Source organism: Anas acuta, chromosome 7 (genome assembly GCF_963932015.1).
Source record: "Anas acuta chromosome 7, bAnaAcu1.1, whole genome shotgun sequence".
Lineage (NCBI taxonomy): Eukaryota > Metazoa > Chordata > Aves > Anseriformes > Anatidae > Anas > Anas acuta.
The window spans coordinates 10,668,863-10,691,390 of NC_088985.1; the positions used below are offsets into that span (position 1 = coordinate 10,668,863).

At 42.1% G+C, this 22,528-nt stretch overlaps 1 protein-coding gene across 1 annotated transcript in view; it reads right to left on the reverse strand.

Moving 5' to 3' along the window:
• CHAT (choline O-acetyltransferase) overlaps nucleotides 1-22,372 on the reverse strand; it is a 38,938-nt gene extending 16,566 nt beyond the window's left edge. The window contains exons 1-8 of the mRNA XM_068689003.1: nucleotides 22,242-22,372; nucleotides 19,474-19,618; nucleotides 16,434-16,625; nucleotides 14,145-14,263; nucleotides 12,618-12,671; nucleotides 9,697-9,877; nucleotides 8,520-8,697; nucleotides 1,772-1,941 (exon numbers count right to left, since the gene is read on the reverse strand). Of these exons, the coding sequence (XP_068545104.1) occupies nucleotides 1,772-1,941; nucleotides 8,520-8,697; nucleotides 9,697-9,877; nucleotides 12,618-12,671; nucleotides 14,145-14,263; nucleotides 16,434-16,625; nucleotides 19,474-19,536 (957 nt within the window). The 5' untranslated portion in view covers nucleotides 19,537-19,618; nucleotides 22,242-22,372. The remainder of the gene's footprint in view (nucleotides 1-1,771; nucleotides 1,942-8,519; nucleotides 8,698-9,696; nucleotides 9,878-12,617; nucleotides 12,672-14,144; nucleotides 14,264-16,433; nucleotides 16,626-19,473; nucleotides 19,619-22,241) is intronic.
• Nucleotides 22,373-22,528: the final 156 nt, after the last annotated feature.

Below are 22,528 nucleotides of genomic sequence, written 5' to 3' on the forward strand. Positions count from 1 at the left end.
CATCTGCTTTATCGTACTGAAAACCCCAGTCACTAAAAAACAAATTAAAAACTTCACAAAAAACAGGCTGACGTTCTTCCCCAGTTGGGAGTAATGCAACTACTTTACCTGGGAAGTCCCTCAGTATCACATTTTATTACAATTTTCATATCAAGTGAGCAAGCTCATCCTTGTTCGATAGCTTTCTCATGGCTTGTTTTAATGTCCTGCTTCCTCTTTGTGTTTCTGGTGGTGTTTTCTTCATTCCCCTCATCCTCCTTGATTTCATTGCATACTGGTATAACTGCTGCACTGCGAGTTAGTGATACCCTTGTGCAGTCAGTTATTTCTGCACCTCAAACAACAGCCAATGTCTCAGAGCAAACTGCAACCTGTCTCATGTTTCCCGACCTTTTTCTTTATCCTCCACCCCCCTTCTTCTGGAGCATCTCTGGCTGGACTTTTCACACTCAGCTCATTCTGTAAATTTGTCCTCATGTGCACATCCTGCCTCCTCGGTCTCCAGTAGTTTCCATGAGGCTTTCACAGAGTGTGTGTGTGATGCAGAAAGTTTACCTGGATGTTTCCTGATGCCTTACTGCAAAACTGAAGAAGGGTATGGAGGGAAAGAGCAAGTCTTTCTGTGGAAACAGCTATCTATGAAATCCCTATTTGCATGAAAGAAAATGGGATCTTTTCCCCTGAACAATTTCTCTTCACCTTTGAACTGCTTCTGCCCTGCATACATCGCACCAGGTGCAGCGCTCCTGCACACTATGCAAATGTATTTGTTTCCCACTATGTTCTGACAGTAAATGAAAATAAGGGCTTGTTTATTCTCATCTTCTTGAAACATCTTAACTAGTGGCCCTGCAAATAACAGAGGAGTCTAACCGCAGACAAATGGGTCTTAAAGACAAATATTTCATTCTTTAAAAACACAGCACTGGAGTCTGCTAACGATGTCATTTGCAGTGGCATAAATCAGGAATGACTACTGAAATAGATTTGCGCTAGGATAAATCAGTGCAAATGAAATTTGTTTAGTGGTCTCTCTTTTCGTGTTGCCGTTCTTAGATATGGCAAAAGCAACCAGCATTGCGCAACCAGTGGATCAGTCAAGGTTTTTTCAATTTTTCATGAGGTGTCAACAGTGTTGACAGTTGGAGATTAATACATTGCTTCACCCTGAGTCTATTGCAAACTGTGAAAATAACAATGTGACACTTTCAAATATGACAATCAAAGCCTGATTGGGAAAGAGGCTTGAGAAATCAACACTTCCAGGAAAGCCTTGACAAGAATGTTATTAAATGAACATGCAGTCTGTTAAGTGGAACTTAATACTAACTTAAACACAGACTAAATTACAAACAGTAGCATTTCTAGGATGTAGGGAAAATGTGTAAGAAGAGAAAACAGGGAAAGCTATTGTGCTTTTCTGTTTTGTTTTGGACTGTTTGTCCAGCATTTTTTTCCACTTGATTGAATATAATAAATGTGTACTGCTTTTTATTAGAAGTCTGCCTATCTGTATGTCTGTCTATCTCCCTGCCTCCTCATGCACAAACACCAACCTCGTGGGAGGTGGAAGTGTCCCTGTGTTGAAGACCCCCAGCCAGTGAGGCAGTAGGTCTGCTTCCCCTGCCCCACAGAGAGCACCAGCCCTGCCTGGTGGATGCGGATACCACCTCCCTCTCTCTCCCATTTGCTTCTAAGTGGTCCCTACCACAAGCACAACTGAAGTTCTTTGCCACGTGCAAGTAGTATCATAGTACTGTAAGGTTTTTACCTGCATAGGTTTGTCATACCAGCGATTGGCCCCGTTTTTATGGTAGCCTCCCCCATGTAGCAGTTGCAGTGCCATGTTTGTATCACTGAGTTCCACCCCGCTTGGGCTGTCCAGGCACACCAGGCATATGCATCGTTCAATCATATCAAGAGAGTCACGGTTAGTGGAGTCTGGAGATAAAAGAGTGAAACGTTCACATCTTCTTACCTGTAGTGCAAGACTGGCTGGGGAACCTGCTGCCTTGGACAGCATTAAAGATCTGACTCTCACTCTGCCATGAGCTGCTGTCTGCAGAGCTCTCAACAGCAGAACATCCTTGGTGCAAAGAGATGAATGAATGCCGCAAGGCATTCATTCATGTGTTAACTTGGGTGCGATTCAATATGATTCCGTAATGTCCACTTTCTGGCATTAATTTCCTGAAGTACTAATACAACCAAATAGATCGATTTTGCTCTTATAGCAAGCGCTGGTTACTTATTTTATATGTAACAGTTACAGAGAGGACAGGTGGAAAATGGAGAATATCAGAGCTCATGCTATTGCTGCAATGCTGTAGTATTCTGCTGTGGAGCAGTAGGACCTATGCTGCTTTTTGCTGTTCTCACATTAAAACCCTTTTCTGGACAAGAAACAGCAGAGCCCGTGTTGTTTTTGTGTTGTTCTTGCATCAAAACTTTTAACTCTTTTATCACTGATCATTTATTGTTGCAATGCAAATAACCCCTGGACAGGGTGTACTGCCTGTATCACGTGGCTAAGGTTGTGACACAGTGTTGCCCACACCATCAGTTGCCACCTTCCACTTCCCCACTATCATTTGTGTGTTTCTGAATATAACCTGCTTTTTCTGGCTGCTTCTGAGTAAAATGTAAAGGTAAAGGTTTGCTGTGCTTCTGAGTGCCAGCTTGAGGCACAGGAATTATTTAATTCTGAGGACTTAATACAGCTCATAATTGAAAGGATAGAAGTGTGGAGCCTATAACAAAGACTTGTTTTCTTCAAAAGCATGTAACATCACTAATTGCTGTTAAATGGTAGTTAACAAGATCAAAGGATAAAGGACTTTTAAACATTGAGTTAAAGTTCCTTCTGCTCTTTACGGATTAGCTTTCATCTGTTGGTTTTGCCAGATTTCATGAAAATGTTTGCTTGAAAATGTTTTTAACTAAAGATGTGAATTCAGATTGATCAAAATTTCTTGCAAGTCTGTTCTAAGTTCAGCAAATCTGTGCTCAGTTCAGGAGATACATTTGAAATATGGAGCAATCTCAAAATGTACATGTTTCTCAGTTTTGCAAATATGAAAAGTAGTTTGATCCTCTAAAAGAAAAGCATTTTTCAATGTTTTTTTTTTTTTTTTTAAAAAAAGTCCTTTTAGAAATGAGTAACGTAGGTTAGTGAGGAGCTAGAAAGCAACACATACTTGATATGCAGGGTCATTCTCCAGACTCAGTGCAGAAAAAAGTGCAAATATGCAATAATTGTCAAAGGCGACGAGAAGGAAAGGCAGGTGATAGCGAAGGAAGGGCAGGCTGGGAAGGAAGCAGGGACTTGTAGCCTCTTGCGGGTTATGGAAAGGTGATGATGTCTCTTGCTGTTTGTTGTTGGCTCCTGCAAGGGAGCACTGGCAGCCAGGGACCCTGAGTGACAGAGGTGGCCAGCCTGGCTTCCTGCAGGCTGTGTGGGGACATGGTGGGGCACACAGTACCTCGTCTGCTCCTGCCCACAGAAGCAGAGTCCTAGGGAAGGCACCTGGTGTTCCTGCCACCTCCTAGAATGACTTGAGCCAGGAACCTGTAATTGATTTCCTGGCTCCTGTGAGCACATAGGCTGAAGTTTCTGCACCAGATGCCAGTGACCTGTGCTTCCCTGCAACATGTGAAACACTGGTGGCCCTGTGAGTTGTCTTCTAAGGCATTCAGAAGCTTTATAAAGGATAAGTGTCCCTGTCCTCTCGGCCATAAAGTTCTTTTAGTACATGACACTTGTTTGTCTGAGAGTAATGGTGGTATTTATTCCATAGATGCTCTGGGCTCACAAACACAAAGGCTGAAAAGGGCTGTGTGAATGAAAGTAGCCCTGTATACACAAGTTGCTGGTATTTGTGGACAGGCATCTTCAAGGAAAAACTGGATAGTGATTTACAAAGTGCTCACAGTTTGCACAGTGCCCTGCTTTATTTTATCTGGTGGGTTTATAGATATTGTATTGTGTCTGCTGCCCTCACATCACTGACAGATATAAAGCCCTTTTGCTGACATATGGCTTCAGGGTAGCTTGATTGCAGGTATTACAGTGAATAAAATTAAGATTTGCTAGAAACAGGAAAGCAGTTGAAAGATGTCCTTACAGACAAACCAGGCATGTTCAGAGAGCTGATCAAACACTCACAAAATTATCATATCAAGCAATGGGATGCACAGGATCTCAAGAACCATGACTAGATATGGGAAATAAATCTTTCAGAAAGAGCTGAAACAGAGAAGCACTAGAAAAAGCCTAAACCCCTGCAAGACTTTTTTTTTTTTTTTTTTTTTCTTCTAATGCACATGAATACATTGACTTGGCCAGTCAACTTCTGCTTTGTTGAGGTTCTGGGGTTTTACTTTAAAAAGGAAAAAAATGCAAAAAAAATCTGGACTTGAATTCAGATATGGTAGGCATGAGACAGCAGCAGCCCCTATACTCAGGAGAGTGGTTTAATTATGCAGCCTGAATACAGTTAAAATACTGACTGTATTTATAAATCAAAGATGTCTGTGTTTATCACCATTCCTTTAAAATTTCCTCACTTAGAAGACCTTCCCTCTACTTGGTGTCTATGCAAGCATATGTCTCCTTTGTAAGCTCTACAAGCTGCTGTTTGTCCTTTCCTTCCTGAGCCATCCTCTTTTCTGGCCCAGTACGGAACAGTTGTGGAGTGATTCCTTCCACCTCACACTGCTTCACCAGCGGCTTTTCTATCCCTGTTAGTTACTGTTGTAAGAACAACAGGAGTTGGATTCAGTGATCCTTGAGGGACCCTTCCAATTCAGGATATTCTATGACTCTAACATTTCATCACTGATAAGGAAGAAAAACGGTCTGTTGAGTCTTGTAAACATATGTAACAGCAAAGCGTTGTAGTATTTAGAGGAGCTGTACTAATGCAAGTGGCCTAGGATGGGATCCCTGCTTAGATCCTTTTGCTAGTGCAGAGTCTGTTTTTTTCAGCTGCGTAACTAAGTTGATTTGCTTCATCATTAAAATGAATATTTTGGCAAATGCCAAGTAATCCAGAAACACCACTGAGATGGTCCTATTAGTTTTTGTTGATTTTTTTCCCTTTTTTTCTTTAAGATGACATGGGATTGCAAACATTATTTAGCTGCAGGTGTCAAGGTGTATTCACTGCTTTACCCAAAGGTGCAGCCTGAAAATAAATGATTAGGTGTTTATCTTGGTTTTCATTAAAATACAGGAATCTTTCTCTTCCCTGCTTTAAAAAAGAAAAGATGGAGAGAAAAAAAGCATGAAGATGAAACTGGTACCGTATTATAGGCTTAGACAGTGAAAAGCAAATAACAATATTTTTTGAAATCTCATTTTGTTTTGCTTTCTGCACACTGAGATTGCCTCAGAGAATTACTGTCTACATAGACAACTTTCCAGCTCTAAGTAAGAGCTAAGAAAGTAACATGGATTAACAAGATGGTGACAAACCACTACTCTTGTTGGCATTGGATCTACTGTGCCGAGTTCACTGAGTCACAAAATTGAGTTTAGTGACTGCAAATCTTGTATTGTTTATAACCACTAGTAATTTTGTTGTCTTGTTAGAAGTACACTGTAATCAAAGAATGAGTTATTTGATGTGAGTAGAAAGCAATAAGAACAGATGAAATGATAGGTGTGAAATGGAAACAGTATGCTTGGCATATATGCAATAGGAAAGTGCTTATTGTCTGTTAACCCAGGCTTAACATGTGCAGAAAGTGGAAATTAGAAGTCAAATGAGACCTGGACACAAGAACAAAAAAGAGCAGACAGAAAATAAAGGAAAAGTGTTTATGATCTAAAGAAAGCAAATATTTTTTTAATGCTGGTTTCTAGTGTCCTGAGTATAGGTTTGTTGAAGCTGGTGATGTTTCAATGAAATACTTCAATGGAATTCATTCTTCAGTGATGATTACTTTTTAATCAACCCAAATAGTACTTAGTTATTCAATATTATGTGTCTATTGAATAGAATGTGAACCCATTTTCAGTGAGACAATCCCCAACTTTTTTGCTTTAAATGACCACAACTGACTGAAAACAGTCTGTTCTCCTCTAAAAATGCATGAAATGAATTTCTCCTGTGAACCTATGATTTATTTTAGGCTATGTAATGGATTATGAAGAAATTGAACACTGACTTTAGTTCCAAATTAATTTACCCTACTGATGATGTGTAGGCACTCATGATCTCAGAGAAGCTATGACCCTGACAAAATTTTGTGTGGGTAGAAAGGAGATTCAGAAGAAAATTCTGAATGATACATCTGCTTTTTTTCCTTCATATAATTAACAATAGCCTTATACCAAAAGAGTGAAATATTGATCCAAACGGGAGAAGAAAATAAAGGAGGTAATTTTGAGTTTTGATGCCAGCTCTTCAAAATTATGAGCATCATCTTTGAGGGCAGAAGATGAACTTAGCACCTGTAGACAGAGAGGATGGCTTTTACTTGGTTAACACCTTTGTGCATCATTGGGGGCTGGACTCTGCTAGTATGGAGCTAAGAACAGGAAAACACTCACAAATCTGAAGTTGCATGTAGAGTGGCAGGGGCAGAATGATGTCCGCACATGCTCCAGCAATTCAAGGAGTAAGGTGTGCCAGCCACCACTGGGGCCGGCAGTTTTGAAGGTTTCCCTTCTAGCCTTGCCTAACATCCTGTTTGCCTGGCTCCTCTTTGATGCTGAAGTAACCTCCCCATCCAGAGAAGTTTCTTTCAGGTTTGTTAGACCTTCTAATTCTGCTGATTATCTGAGAAGCACAAACAAAACTTTTGCTGAGCAGGGGGACAAAGAAGTGGAGCTCCTGAGAGTGAGAGCTCTACCAGCAGGAGGTTTGACAACCAAAGCAGCTAAACAGTTAGACAGGGCCTGGCTATGCAGCAGTAATGGACTTAAAAGCAAATGAGAATCTTAGAGAGTCAAATTAGAGCCAAGCATTTCAGAGAAATAGTATCCAGTGTCAATCCAGAGAGGTAAGATTCTTCAACACAAGTGAATTTTAGCTGTAATGAATTATGTCATGCCTAGCAGCTCTGAATATCTAATTTTCCCTGTTCATGGAATGAATCTCATTGCTTTAACAGAGGTAAGCTAGAAGGTGCCTCCGAGTCACCTGTCTTAAAAGGCACTTTCTGAGCATCCTTAATCGTGAGAGTACACACACCAGAATTCATCAGCACCAGCACTCACTAGTACAGGAGTGTCGTCCCCTGCAAATTGCACCAGGTTGGGATCTTGTTATTTTAACAGGGGGAAAAAATCGTATTTCCTCTGTTAACTTTCTTTATCTGTTAACTTTCTTTAAGCTACTGTGTTACAACCTGACTGACTGAGCGTAAGGAGAACACAGTGGGATAGATGCTCTGTAGTTCTAACATGCAGATTTTAGGAAAACCAGAGAATCTTCTGGTTTATGCATTCTGGTATCATTCATCAGTGAAAAGTTTAATAATCTCTCATTATTTATAGACTATGTAGCCTTGCAGAAGAATTACTATTGTCTTTGATATCTATTGTTAATCTGTAATATCAGTCAGGAGCAGGTGTATATAGTAACAGATATAACGCCCTAATAAGCACAGAGAACTTTGAATAGGAAAAGGGAGTATCTTCCTTGGGATGCTAAAAAAGTTTTGAGACTATAGGCAGCTCTCGTATATTCCATGGCATTGGTAAAACGGCAAACTTTTCTGTGGCATTACTGAGTTGGGAATAAAGAGTTGAGTTAACATTTTTTCACAGGGGAAAAATGAATACCTAAGTCATCTAAAAGGATAAAAATAGGGCATTTACATCATTCAGCTTCAAGGTGAAATATCTAAGGTGTGAAGCAATAGAGATGACTGATTCTACCCTTTATTTTCATCTGTTTCAAAGTCGGGCCTCCAAAGTCCAGCATCCAAGACAGCTAAATGCTGTCTGTTGTTGGAAGAGAGAGGTAACTATCCCCAAATTATAATTGGTGTCACCTTTCTTAGATACGTAAGATTTGGGTGAATCAGTCTTGGTAGTTTCTCTTTTTTCTCCATTGACTAGAGAGAGTACACAGCTAGATTAAATAGATGCTTAACTTTTACATGCCTTTGTTAGATGAGACGAAAAACATCTAATAGTTGCCAAAAGCTGAGGGTACATCACTCCTATTGGTACATAATGGATATGAAGAAAGAGACAAATCACAAAATCTGATGTAATGCAATTTATGTGATGAAAAGCAGAAAATGGAACGAGAGGTATTTACATGGCGTAACACTTAAACATACACAGCCACAAGGTCAAATCATATCTGCTGCTTCCTTTGTAACGTACATCTGAATGATTACAGGCATTGAGTTTCCTCCTGCCAAAAAAAATCAGCAGTGAGGTTGCACATTCAGTCCTATATTTGCTGTAAGGTTCACTCCCAGCAAAGAAAGGCAATGATGGTGAGGAGGAAGAGGAGCAAGAAGATGAAGAAGAGAAAGCTGGGATTGCTGCTGCTAACCTTTCATAAGGATTGTCCTGGCCTCTGCCCACTCTGTTCTTCCATCTGTTGTCAGCAGGCCAATTGGAGGCAACATTTCCTCTTCATTCTCTGCCATTTTGGCTATCTTTCGTAACTGAGTGAAAAGATCTCCCTCACTGAGGCGACGGAAATTAATGACAACATCCAAAACAAAAAACTGCAAAAAAAAAAAAAAAAAAGACAGAATTCAGAAGAACAGTCACAGATGTGTTGGGCCATTACTGGTATAACACTTTGCCTTCGCCTGGGTAGATGTTCTCAAGGTGCTGAGGTCCTGCCTGGAGAGCCGGGCCTGTGGACCACGGAGAGCAAAACCACTGAGGACTGGCCCAGGGCTCACCTCTGCTGGGTTTTTACAGCAGTGGCTATATGGTACTTGCATGGCACGTTGGACTCAAATAAAACAAACATATGTTATTTGAATAAGCGTAAAAACACAAGAGAAGATAAAAACACAAAGTATGTAAATACTTTCCGTGGTATTATTTGTTTAAAAATGGCTTACAGAACCCAGAGAACTTCCTATTGAGGTGAAGAACAGGACTTCCTGGAAAAGTTACTTGCTGGGATCTAACCCTTCATTCAAAGGGGGCCTGTGGGTACACTACAGCTGCAGTGCTACACAAGCTGGGTGATGAGGTCTTCTGCCCAGCCAATGTACTCTGTTGCTTGAGGGGACTTGCTGGTTGGGCCAGACTCAGTCTAATGCTTCAGTATTTCTGCCTGCATCTGTGCTGGCTTCTGCAGGTATAACTTAGTCCCCCTTACATGGGAAGGTGGTATATATGTCGTGCGTTGTGTGCCAATCCTTGACTGTCAAGAGAAAAGTATTTCCAGCAAATGCACTCTAATAAGATTTTTTTCCTCTGTGGTTTCTCCTCTGTTTAATAAACATTTTTGTTTGAATAAGAAGGCAAATGAATTCTGCCACATTCCTCTTTTCTGCATCGCTGTACTTAGAGCATAATGTAGACTAAGGACAAAAATGCTGCAGAAGCATCTTTTGGAAATATTGACAGCAAATCCTTGGTAAGCAGCGAGCTCATACGTAGCACGCTAATTGTGTTTCTGAACAGTGATTTGATTAGGCTCTTCTTGAGTAAATTTAAACAAACTAAGAAATATAGAAAGGTATAAAAAAAGAACACCCATTTACCTGATTGTTACAAGCAACAATGATGTGCTCTGGTTCTGGCATTACACTGCTTTTCTGGGCCACAAGGGTATCTTTGGTATGTCCTGGAAGACGATAGGAAGAAAAGAGTCCATAGTATTGCTTCATACAGAGAGGATGACCAGACAGCTGTCCACGAGCAAAATCAACAGGTAAAGCATGGCTGGAGAGAGAGAAGAAGAAAAACAAAGCCAGAGAAAAAGAGGGGAGAGAGGGGAGAGAGAGAGAGAGAGAGAGAGAAAGGAAAAGAAATCTAATCTGTCCTTTGTTCTGTTACAATTAGATCAGGTATAACACAAATTGAATAATAAAACGAGATTACGGTATAAGGGAAATAGATGAATTCCCATACCAAAGTTAAATACATCATTCCTGGCAGCCTCATGCATATTCATTAAGCAACTGCATTATCATCTAGTGGAAAAAGAAAAAATAGCAGGTCACGAGCAGTTTTGCAATGTGCTTGGGAAACCTGCCTAGAAGGGACCCCAGAAGCTTGCCCGGACAGAAGCCAGCAGCAGCAGAAGGGCTGGAAAAGATGTAGCAGCTTGAAAAAAAGTAGTGATGGAATTCAGTGCAAATGACAGCAGCCCTGTTCTGTACTGAGTAGTTAGAGCGGCATGTGAGAAGGCCTCCACTCTGGACGCAAGGGCTGTGCCTGGTGAACAGGAATGGCTGGGGCAACGCAGAAGTCATTTCTGTTTTTCAGAAAGCCTTGCTTATGTGCTAATCCTTACTTAGATCTATGGGGAAGTAAATACTGAAAACCCATTCCCCTTTAATTGGAAGGCACATGGAAACAACACTTCTTAAAAGGCTTGTTTAGTGGCAAGAAAAAAAAGTTACTGCAATTATGATTATGGACTGTAAAATATCCCACTGACACTGCAGCAGGAAATAATGGGATTGTCACTTAGGAGAGGCTGCAGAGACCACAAGAGGACCTTATTGAAGAGGTTTTCCCTCAGCAAAAAAGGACAAAGCTTCAAGCCTGCCTGAAAGGGACCAGGGCAAAGCAGCACACAAGGAGGGTTACTCTCAAGCAGCTGGTACAGGGTAGCATTTTATGCTAGTTTAGCTTGTTTAACTTCTTTAGGACTGCAAAAATTCTAAACCAGGGATATGCACTTCAGTTCCTGGTTGTTGAAGTCTTGGTAGTGCTTATTTCCTTGTAGAGTTGCTTCACTTTTTTTTTTGTTCCTCATCAGCAAAATAGGATTATCAGTGTTCCCCTTCTTTCCTTTTGTATAATGCAGAAATCCTCTTGTATTTAAAATGTTATTTAGCACACAAGTGTTAAAAAGTCTTAGAGAGCATCTATGGTAATCAAAAATAGTGGATTAGCATGGTAGATTTAGATAAAACAATCTGTAGTTGCAGCAGTTAGGAAGGGAATTATTAACTCTGACTGATGGGACCAAAAATGTTATACCAATTTAGTAGATGTCTAAGATCTTGTGACTGTCTTACATTAGCAAGTTTGGCATGCTCTGAAATATTGATTCCTGGAAATTGTATGGAGTAACTGCACAGTTAAAACTAAACACTTGGGTTTGGGCTGGAATGTGTGCATCTGCATGTGGGATGACCCTGGAGAAGCTAGCAGCAGACTTGCTGGTGGAAGTCCTTGGCAGCAACAAGGAACTGAAGATGGTACAATTAGGGTGTCCTCATAATTATACAGGAGGGCTGATAAGCAAACAGCAATCATAATACGAGGGTGCTCTACTGAGGACTTAAATGATTATTGACCTAAGGCAAGCAAATCTGATCACGGGAGTCTTTGGCTCTAGAGTAGTAAGGCCAAAAATAATAATTTAAGTTATCCTTTGGTTGAGTAATGCAGTTTCTTAGCTCATCTCAGATGCTGTTATATAAAGATGCAATGAACTGCTTTAGTATGCAACAGTACTTCATAGCACATCAGTCCTGGTCTATGACATATCTTGTGCAAAAGTACTTCTTAAAAAAGTACTACTTCTATACTTTCTGAGTAGCTGTCAGACTTTGGAAGTGAAAAATCAAACAGACCTTTTTCCCTTTTTTTTTTTTTATCTGATTCATAAAAGATAGGGACTATGTTGTTTAACTTTATTTTTTTTTTTTGCTTTCTGCATCCAAATAAGCATTGGTTACAGCATATCACACAGGCCTGTTATATTTCCAGCCAGGAAAATGGCTCCTTTATGGTGTGGTGTCTGCTGTGCTTGGTTCACCACTATTTCTGTTCTTCAGGGAGCAGTGACTTTAGCAGTAAAATTGGAACACACTGGGTGAGGCTAGGTGGTGCTTTGTAAAATGCTGTTATGAGCTGCCTCATGACTTAAAAAAGAATGGATTCCCTTCCTGAGTTTATATACAGAAAGTAACAATGGAATATGCAACCTGTTTGTTTTCATTACCCACTGAATCAGACTGTTTGTGGCAAGGCTTCCTTCTTCTGGTGGGATGTGTTATTTTTCTTTTGGTGGGGGTGCCGAAGGCTGATGTTGTACATGGAAGGTGCAGTACCCGGTGGGTACGGCACCACGGCAGGTGGCTGGTACCCAGGTAGGGGTGCGGGCTGCATTTCTGCACTGCTGCTCTTTCGGTCTGGGAGCACGGCCCTCCTGGCGTGCTTTCAGTAGCTCTGTTAGGAAGATTGCATGTGTCCTTTGGGTTGCACTGCACAAGCGCAAGTGATGACTGCCAGGCATCAAAAAGCATCCTTCCCCAAGCCATTAGACTGCAGTAATAAAGCGGAAAGCACATAAAAAATTGCTGAAGCAGCCGTGCTGGATCTCCAGCCCTTCCAAATGTTGGAGAGGTGTGACACAGCCTCACTTTGGGCATGTTACAGCACCCTTGAATCAGAAGCCCTATAGAGCAGGGCTCCACAGCAACTCTCCTTCCAAGTTACTTACGTGTCTAGTAAAGCTTTATAGTCTTGCACGCCCGAAATAAGATTGGCAGCAAACCTGCAAGTAACAGACAGAAGTGACATCAGTCTTTTGTCATTCAGCAATGCTGGACTGCTTCCGAGAGAGAGGAGAGCCTGAATGATTGATGACAGAGCAAAAGGAGAGAAAGTCTTCTGGGTTGGCAAGAAGAGTCCCCTGCCTACACCCAAATCCTAAATTAATTCACGTCAAGAGAAATACGCAATCCCAGAGACGGGCCCTTCAAATGGTTAAACTGCTAGAGTAGGAAGCCTGAAAGCATTTATTTAGAGAACAGGAGCAGAGGCTGAATATTTAATAGAATCCTTACCATGGGTTTCAATATCAATACTCATAAGCTGTCCAATTTATTAGAGTACTTCCTGTCCTAAGCAGATATTCTTTCTGCAGGGCTGCAGACAGGTGTACTATTTCCTGACACTGCTCATTTACATTGTGTCTGAATGGGAGGCTCTGAGAGAAATATTTCCATGTTAAAGCACGTGCATTAGCAAATGCAAAGCTGAGGTTTTTAGAAAGCTGTGCACACAATAAATTCAGGCAGTAATGAATGGAAGCATTTATAGTTATGTTTAAAGTAAAGTAAAGAGACACATTGGCTGTCTATGCAAAATGTTAAAATAACATATCAGCTTTGAGGTTCTGGCTGGTTTATAACAGCATAAATTCATATGCAGTTAATTCTTCCAGTAATGAGCAGCTAGAGAGTGCTAAAAGCAAAGAGGAAAATTGCATTATATGAAAGTAGATTTTATCTAGTTTACTGTTTAAAAGGAGAAAATGTTTCGGCAAAAGCTGAAAAATGGAATCCTGTTTTAGGGGTGTCTGGAGAGGTATATTCTGTGCTTGGCGACTCCTCTACCTTTCCACTTCTGAAATTACTGTAATTGCCCATAACAGTTCAAAAGAGAAAGGTGAGTTCAGGAGCTGGGAAAGATGGACCTGAAGGAAGCCATGTTCCTCAGGAGGAACATGGCTTCCTTCAGAGGAATGATCTCTGAATTCTTGTTCTTAGATCTCCTGTGTTTCTAGTGTCCTTTTGAACACCTGGAAAGGACAATTTAATGCCAATATGGCCTTCCGGTTTGCAGGGTGAGTAGGTGTCATAATGATGGCATGTTACAGATTATATTCCTTTAAACAGCATGTCAGAAATTAGTATTTCCTTTTCCCATAAAAAAATGGTTAATTTGAATTATACAATGTAACACTTTGCATATATTCCTTAAAAACAAACAAACAAACAAACAAACAAAAAAAAAACAACAACAAAAAACAACAGATAAATGCTATGACATTTTTTCATGCAATAAATGCAACAGTAATGACACTTATTTCTGAATCGCTCTATGAGTAACCTCAGTTCTTCTAGGAAATCATTTAATGGTTACAGCCCTTATTTTTCAATGAAAGTTGATTGTCTCTTTGCAAAAGCAGTATATTTAAAATATCCTTTCATTTAGTGAAAGATACAAGCTCTTAGTATATTACCTCAGCTGGTCATTTACATCCTTGAAATACTGACGAGCAAAAATAATTGCTGGGCTGGAATTGACTGGGAGAGGCAGCCGGTTGTTGAGGTACATGTCATCCAGCCAGTAGTTAAACACCTGAGGGAGGGAAGGGGACAAAACACGGTCTTAGAGCTAGGAGTGACACCCAGAACAGCATTCAGGGCGGGGGGTGCTTGGTGCCCCCGGTGTCAGGCATGGGCTCTGATTAATGGAGCCGCTGAGCATTTTCAGTCTGGGCTCTGTGACCTCAGCTCAGCTGAAATCAGCCGCAATTCCATAATCCCATTTTCAATCAATGGCAATTTACAGCATGTTCCATTAAAAAGCAAACAAGCCCTGTATTGTGGTGGTTTTGGTATTCTGTGTTTGCTTCCCTCTACGAGAAAAAGATCTCTGAGTACAACATTCTAGCTGCTGACTCCTGCATAGTGACTGGGATATATTGAAGAGGCAGACAGAATTTTGTTTAGCAGTGGCTTTCCTCAAGGGGCTACAAATATTTGTCAACAATGCCAAGATGCTCTGTTGTTAGCCGTCAGATACCATCCTGAAAAAGGTAGAGTGAGATAAGAATTTTCTGAGCCTAATGGCTTGGTCCTGGAGATACTGGCACATGAATAGGGCCCCTGGAGAATTCCCTCTGTGTCCACTGACACAAATGCAAATCACCAGTGCTTGACCCAGACAGTCTATATTTCTAAGCATTTTTATTAAAAACGCAGAGGTATGGTAATGGTATTCTTCATGTCTGAGTAAGGCTTAAAGAATTGTTATTTGGAAAATGGAGGACTTCCTAAAACGATGAAATGGTCTGTCTGAGTTTAGTGGGCATGCTTTGCGTATAGGAACTATATACAACAATGAAATTATGCAAAAATAATTATGAATGCATGCATCAGTAGAAAAAGCTTTCCTCTGAGATATTTCATTGCTGTTAGAACAGATGCTTCCCCCACAGTCTCTGGAGTCTTCAGGAGAACAGAGCAGAGCTGTACCCTGTCAAGTAAAATTCCCGGTAAAAACAAACAAACAAACAAATATTTTTGATTTAAGGATCAGGCTTTTGTTTTTAATAACCAGTATTTAAAGCTGAGATATTTCAGAAAATGCTTATACGTTCTTCCTTTGAAGGTTTTATGCTCTAAGTGGTTAAATGAAGAGTTTCCTCTTCGCATTAACAATGCCATTTAAGAAATGGTTAATGTAGCCACCAAAACCATGAAGTTCTATGATCTGAATAACAAAAGCAGATTGGGCGGTATTTAGTGGAGTCCTCAGACTGGCAACAAGGAGAAGAGAAACTAAGCACTGCTTTTAAAATAAAAGCACTGCCCTCACTGTAGCCTTTTTTTCTGACTATAGAAAGAGAAATAGAGTATTCTAGTGGATCACATAACTGACCAGTTAAGGAATAATAACACTTCACTGACATCAGGAGCAAGCCTACAGGATGTCACTGAGTCCATGAAACCACTGAGTGGCTCTTTCCCTCGCTGGGCTGGAAGGACTTCAATAAAATCAATGTTTCTAGTTTCCAGTTGCCATATTCTTACATGGTGAACGCAGGCAGGATGAGCTGTGACTTTGTGGAAGTTTGAAATCTATTTATTCAATAGCTTATTTAATTTTCCTGCCTTGGAAAGGAGAAACCTAAACAAAAAAGGCTGAGGTTTCATTATTGCCTGTGTGGTATATATATGTATGTGTGTGTATATTCTACCAAGAAGGTACTTCGGAGTCACTACATTAGTACACCATGACAATGAATGTCAAACAGCAGTCTTATTTGAAAGAGGAATTCCTATCCCTAAGTATTCTGTTCCAGAATAATTTGACAGCAACAGAGCTTTGGCTAGGTGGGTGTACAGCATACTAGCCCTATCAGATTTCATTTTTCATTTGATTAAAAAATCTAATTGAGTCTAATTATCATTGAAGAGAAAAGCTGAAACTACATCCCAAAAGGATGTAATATAGTGTGTCCTATAGGTTGCACTTACACCTGGGTCCTGAAATGAGTGAATTCCCTCATTTATCTCAACAAACTGTTGACCTGAAAATGTAACAATGACGCGGATTTTGACACTGTTTGCAAATTCTAGCCTAATATGTCTGAAATATTCATTCCCTTTGGTAGAACCTGACGTGATCCCTGTTTTGCAGAAACCTGTTGAAAGAGCAGCGCTCACACATAGAACATTGCAGATAGTTTGTAAACAAGCATCTTCCAATACAGCAATTATTTTTCTAATCTGTATTTTCTTACCCAGTTAGTTGTCTTTTCCCTTCTTTCCTCAAGGATTTGCTGTAACGATTCCCCCAGGCCTCCTGCAATCCCAAACTGTTCCACAATGACCTTGGTCTTTCTAAATTGCTCTTCTGGCACCAGGTGTTTCATGCACTGTAGGTACATGTGTAAGGTCTGTTGCAGTGGTGGAACGGGAAGTTTTGGCACAACCTAATCATAAGAAAAAACAGATTAGTAAGCAACTCAGCTTGTTCCCAAAATGTCAGGTTTTGTTGTTGTTAGATAGGCAGGGTGGATGTTGGTATGCTGTTGGGTTGGCCCCAGCTGGCAGAAAAACACCACACAGTTGCTTGCTCACTTCCCCAGTCAGGGGAAGTGAAAAGAAAAGTGGAAAAAAAAAGTGAGGAAAGAGAGGAAAAAAAAGTGATGCGAAGGCAATCACTCACTGCCTTCCACAGACATGCCCAGCCAGTCTCCACGCAATAGCTACCCAGCCCAAAACTGCTGAGCATGACAGTACATGGTATATCCCTTTGGTCAGTCTGGGTCAGCTGTCCCGGCAGTGTCCCTCCCAGCTCCTTGTGCACCTTGATGCTGTGCAAGTACTGCTCAGCACCAGCCAAAACAGCAGCGTGTTATCAGCAGTCTATCAGTCAGAAATCCAAAACACAGCGCCCTATGGGCTGCTGTGGAAAAAAGTAACTCCATCCCAGGCAGACCTGGTACAGCAGCATTTTGTAGCAGTAGTAGTAGCAGTATTTGGTTTGTAGTAGTAGTATATGGACTGGACACTGATTTTGAGATCTGTAAGTGCAGGCCAGTGTATATCAGAATGGTTCTGTGGGCTGAAACCAGTGCTTGCCTAGCCCAGCAGTCTCTGCTAGCCGTCAGTAACAGATACTTCGGGAAACGGAGAGGAACCAGGGGAGGCCCAGCCTACATGTATAGGCTCTTGCACTACCCCACAAGCAGTGGGTTAGAACAAACTGGAGACTTTGGTTAGGGCTGTTGCATTTAACAGCTGTGATAGTCCTGTTGCTGACGAATAAATTGCATCCCTTTTTGAATCCATTTATTCTGTTTTAGCAGTTGAGATGACTGATCACTGCAAATGTAATTGTGAGACTTCAGTGGAGTTTCATTAGGTCATAAAGTGCCTGGATTTTAGGCCATAGTATGCAGCTGTATGAAATCCTGAAGTGGTGCTGCCTCTCCAGTAGCTCTATTTTTAGGCCAATGAATTTTTCAAATGAATATGCCAAGAAACAAGTGGGAAAGAAAAAAAAAAAGAATATTCCATAGTAAAAATTCTAGAAATCCTAGGACAAACAAACAAATTGGCATGACACAAGCATATATTCTGAACTAGACTCAGGAAAATCTTCAAATATATTCAAACATAATAAAATAATTCATTATGAGAAGGTACTTCATTAGTAAAGAACATACTTAGCTTGTGATCAGTAAAACCCTAGGTTAATATTTGATAACATGATTGGTTATAAAATTGCAGAAATAGAAAATGTGCTGGTCTGCCTGTTTGTTAGCACTGACTACATACAAGAAGACCATGATGAGAATCCTCAACACATCTGAGTTCCACCCTACCAAAACTCTGTTGTCAGTCAGCCTGAAACACTTACAGAAAATGTGATAAAAAACATGTCTGTTAATACCTGCTTTATCCATATTCTGTTTGCTGAAGGAAACCAATAGGATCTGGGAAGAAAACAAGCTCATGGTGTCCAGACAATTTACCTTCCTTCCTTCCTTTTTTTTTTTTTTTAAATGTAAAATTAAGCAAGCAAAGTGTAATTAGTCATTTAAAAGCCAGAGGAATTATGGTGGCACTGGGAAAATCAGGCAGTGAAGTAATCCACGAAGGACTGGGAAATTGCAAGAGGGTGGTCTGATGCTCTAAGCACAGATCCTCATGGAGGTAGACATGTTTCCCAGTTGAGAAACAATAGTGAGTGTGGACCATAAATTTTTGGAGAGTTTGTTCCTTTTATTAGATTTTTGCCTGTCTCCTTAAACAGGTGAAGTTCAGCTTTTTTCACTTGCACTTGATGTAACAGACATTCATTTTCAGAAGATTGTACAACCACAGCATGATTTCGTTCAGAAGAGATGCCTGGCAGTCACCTAGTCCCACCTGCTGCTCAGAGCAAGGCTAGCTGCAAACTCCTTTGGCAGTGCATGCAGGGAGGGAGCAGAATGGAGGAAGGGCTCTGAACAGACAGCAGGGAGTGGGTGTCCTCTGAGCTTAAACCCCTGCACTGCCTTGTCACAGCCACAGGAAAGTCAGTGCTGCTCTGCATTTCCCTATCTAGAAACTAAAGATGACAGATGCTCATAAACAGTGTCATTGGATTACCCATTACTAACGGAGATGCAAATCCAGTTTAGCCTATAATACACCCTGGATCTCAGAAATAAAAGAATGGTAATTCTTCAGTTTCAAGCTGTATTTAGTCTGGAATCTGTTCTGTCACTGATTTCGTGGCTAGAGAAAATACATGTGCCAAATTTCTTTTTGATACGTAAGTTTGGCCTGTCCTTTCTGGATAAGGTTATTGTACATTTTCATGAATCTGCTTAAGAGAAAAAGCTTTAAACACAAAGGGATTTAAATGACTAATGATAGGCATAAACATCCGGCATCTTTTAAACCCACTTGCAAACGAATCATATGTGATAGTTTGATAGTTTTGTACTGTTAAGAAATAATTATATGCCATCTCTGCCCATGTAGTAATGCATCTGTTTGTTGTATTGCAATATTTCACTTGCTAGAATTCTTCATGGGATGTTGGGAAGAGGACTGTATGTGGATATGGGAAGCACTAATATTAGTTCCTGAGTATAAACTGCTGAAGGTTAAGTAGTGTTCCATGAAATAAAGAAAACTACTCTAGAACAGAGCTTGGTTTACAATCATTAAAGTAATTTACCTTAATTTACAGCATTGGTCTTACTGTCAGCTGTTAAAAGTAATCCGTCTTGAACCTGCTTTTTCTTTTTTTTTCTTTTTCTTTTCCCGGAAACAGTCACTTACCGTCTCATCTTTACTGGACGAATCTTTCTCCTTCTTCTGCATGTTTTTTTCTAGGACAGGCATTCCTGCATTTCTTTTGATATTTTTTGTAGAGGACAGAAATTGAAATCACTTGGGGGCACTTACAGAGCCTCACGCCTCAGTTCTGGAAATAGAAAAGATTTAAAGTCCAGTCAGTACCCGTTATTTATAATCAAAATGTTCATGGGAAGTATTCCCTGCACAAGCATGCACAGAAGCTTCAGAATGCAAAACTGAAGAGAAATAGAAGTACAAGATTCAAAGCTAGCTGATCTGAGCCCTGTGGAGATTGCTCTGACAGTCTGTTTGTCCCATTTCGCTATAAATTTATTTCTCTAAAACTATCTGATGCACATAAACAGTCCCTTCTCAGCAAGCATTATTTTCTCACTCTAATCTACTTTGCAATGCATTGTGCCATGATCTGCACATTTTGTATTACTGTTAGACATTAGCTGGAGGAGAGAGGTGGCTATTCTATGAATGTACTTGTGTCAGGACAGGTAGCCATAAGGTTGCAGTTAACTATGTACGGATCTTATATACCCTCCCTTTACCATTTTATCTGAAAGCACGGCAGTCTTTAAATGTATTGATCCACTGACACAGTAAGGTGCTGTCACCTTCGTGTTAGAGATGTGGAAGCAGCAGAAAGCAACTCAATGGAGATGTGCCTTTCCCCCCTGCAGGCTGGAAGCTCACAGGGTGTGGGTGCTTCAGGGCATAGCTTCTGGGCTGCAGGAGGGCTGGGAAAGGTGGCGTACACTGTGTAGGAGTCGATTGGACCTGCAGCCTTTCCAAATAGCATCTACTTATCCAGGAGATGGCTTATCCTGACACAAGTCACAGAAGTCATCTGTGACAGAGCAAATACTTTTGTGCGTGTCTCTCTGGTATTGTGCTTATCTTGGTTTCCAACTCTAAAGATGCCTCTTACTCATTTTCTGTACAAGAATAGGCAAGACATATTTCTTTCCATATAATAGTGCCCACGCCTAGCCCTTGTCCTTCAGTTACAGTGGTACAGTTAAAACAGCAGTAGTTCTGTGTGTGCAGACAGGTCTTGACAAATCACAGGAGTTTCTTTTTAATTACTTCGTACTGTGGGTAAGCAAAATGTAAAAGAGCATCTGTTGACTAAATAGAAAAAGTCATATTTTCTTTCAGAAACCCTTGGAACTACAAATTAAGGGCACATGAATTACTTCTACAGAAGCTTTTAAAAACATTTTGAATAAAAAGTTCAGTGTATTAAAGTGAAATGAAGAGTTTTGGCTAGAGATGGGCAGGGGGGGCTTTGTGTTATTCCTCTCCTGAGGAACTGGCTTGGTGATTGCAGTCTTGCACAATTTGTACACTGTCACTGACACCCTGAGTTGATCCTGTCCTCTCCCTGTCCTGCACTGCCAGTGGGGTTGTGTGCTGTGAAGTAGGTTGTGTAAGGTTGAGAGATGTCCCTGGGGCACTGCAATGAGCCACACGGCATTCATGTTGATCTGTCATCTGCTCAGGATTTCAACCCAGGTGAGAGACGATTTCCCTTGCCGAAAGGCCACATTAACCCGCTGCACTGCTCCACTCCCTCTCGTGTGCTACACGAGTCTCATCACATAGCAGCGCACTCTACTCCTAGCAACCCAGGTTCAAAGCTCTGCAAATAACAAGCACATCCTGCAGCTCTTGGGTGGCTTGCTCACTTGTAGATGTGCTGGCCTAAGCTCCCCGCCAGCGTTCAAATACCGAGCAGCCATTTTGTCTTCAGAGACCCTATTTTCCCCTAGAGGAAAACCTTGCTTGCTGTTCTCCTTACTGGGACTTCTGTTCTTTCTTTGCTGAGGTTGTTTGTCAAACTGCAGTAAATAACCACACAAACTCCAGGTCTGTACTGGCTCTGTGTCCGTGGGAAGTAGTGCTAATAACAGACTCACATATTTGTGAAATGAGTGTGATAAGGAGTTTGGTGGTGATAGAGTGAACTATACTCTGTGGTACGGATGAACTGAGGCTTTGTCTCTGGTTTGGCAGCTGCCAGCTTAGCATCACACCCAATCCGATATTTGCTTAATATTGAACAAGGCAAACTGACACAAGAGAAAATCCTGCAGAAATTCAAGATGACTTCAAAGTTGCTCACTCGGATAGTTGTGAGGTGCATTGTCAAAGTTATTAAGCAAAAGAAAAAAATAATCCTAGCTGTTTTTATTTACAGCTAGCTGAGCTGGCAGGCCAGGGTGAGCGGCTTAGCGGGACGGCTGCGAGTCACGGCAGGCTGGGGAGCCGGTGGCTTTCCCTGCAGCTCCCAGCAGCGGCTCAAATCCGCAACAAAAGGCACTGATCTCCCGGGCAGCTGACAGCAGCAGGGCAGTGCTGTGAGCACTGTGCTGACACACACCGAGTTCTCCGTGCAGTCGAACCCGGAGGCAGCCTGCCGCACCTCGCACCGCGGCGTTGCGCTCCCCCCTGTGCCGGTGCTTGCCCCGGGCGGTGTCAGGGAGCCCCGCTCGAAGTTCCCGGGCTCCAGCGCTCGAAGTTCAGGGGCGCACAGGCGGGGTCGGGCCCCGCTGCTGCCGCCAGGAACCCCCGCGGCTCGCAGCCGCCACGGGACCGCGGGGAGCGCTCCCGGCACGGCAGCCCTGGGCACCGCCACCCCTTCCCTCGCCGTGCCCCCGGGGAGGGCACCGAGCCCCCGCGGTACCCCCGTCCCCCCGCCCGGCTCTGGCCGTCGGGGCCGCGCCGCCCGCGCCTACCTGCTGCTGCTGCTGCTGCTGCTCGGGGCGCTCCGCGGCGGCTCCGGCCGGGGTACCACCACTGCCACCTCCTCGGCGGCCGGGGCCCCTCTGGGCGAGGGCGAGCGGAGCGCGGCGTGTCCCCGCCGCCGCCTGGCTCCTCCCCGCCCCCGGCACCGCCCGGCCCGGCCCGGCCCGGCCCTGCCCTGCCCGCCCCTCCCGTTGCGCGCAACAGGCTCGCCGCCGCGCCCCAAGCACCGTCGAGGGCAGCCGAGAAGCTCCCCGGAGGCGGCAGGGGGAGCTCCGGG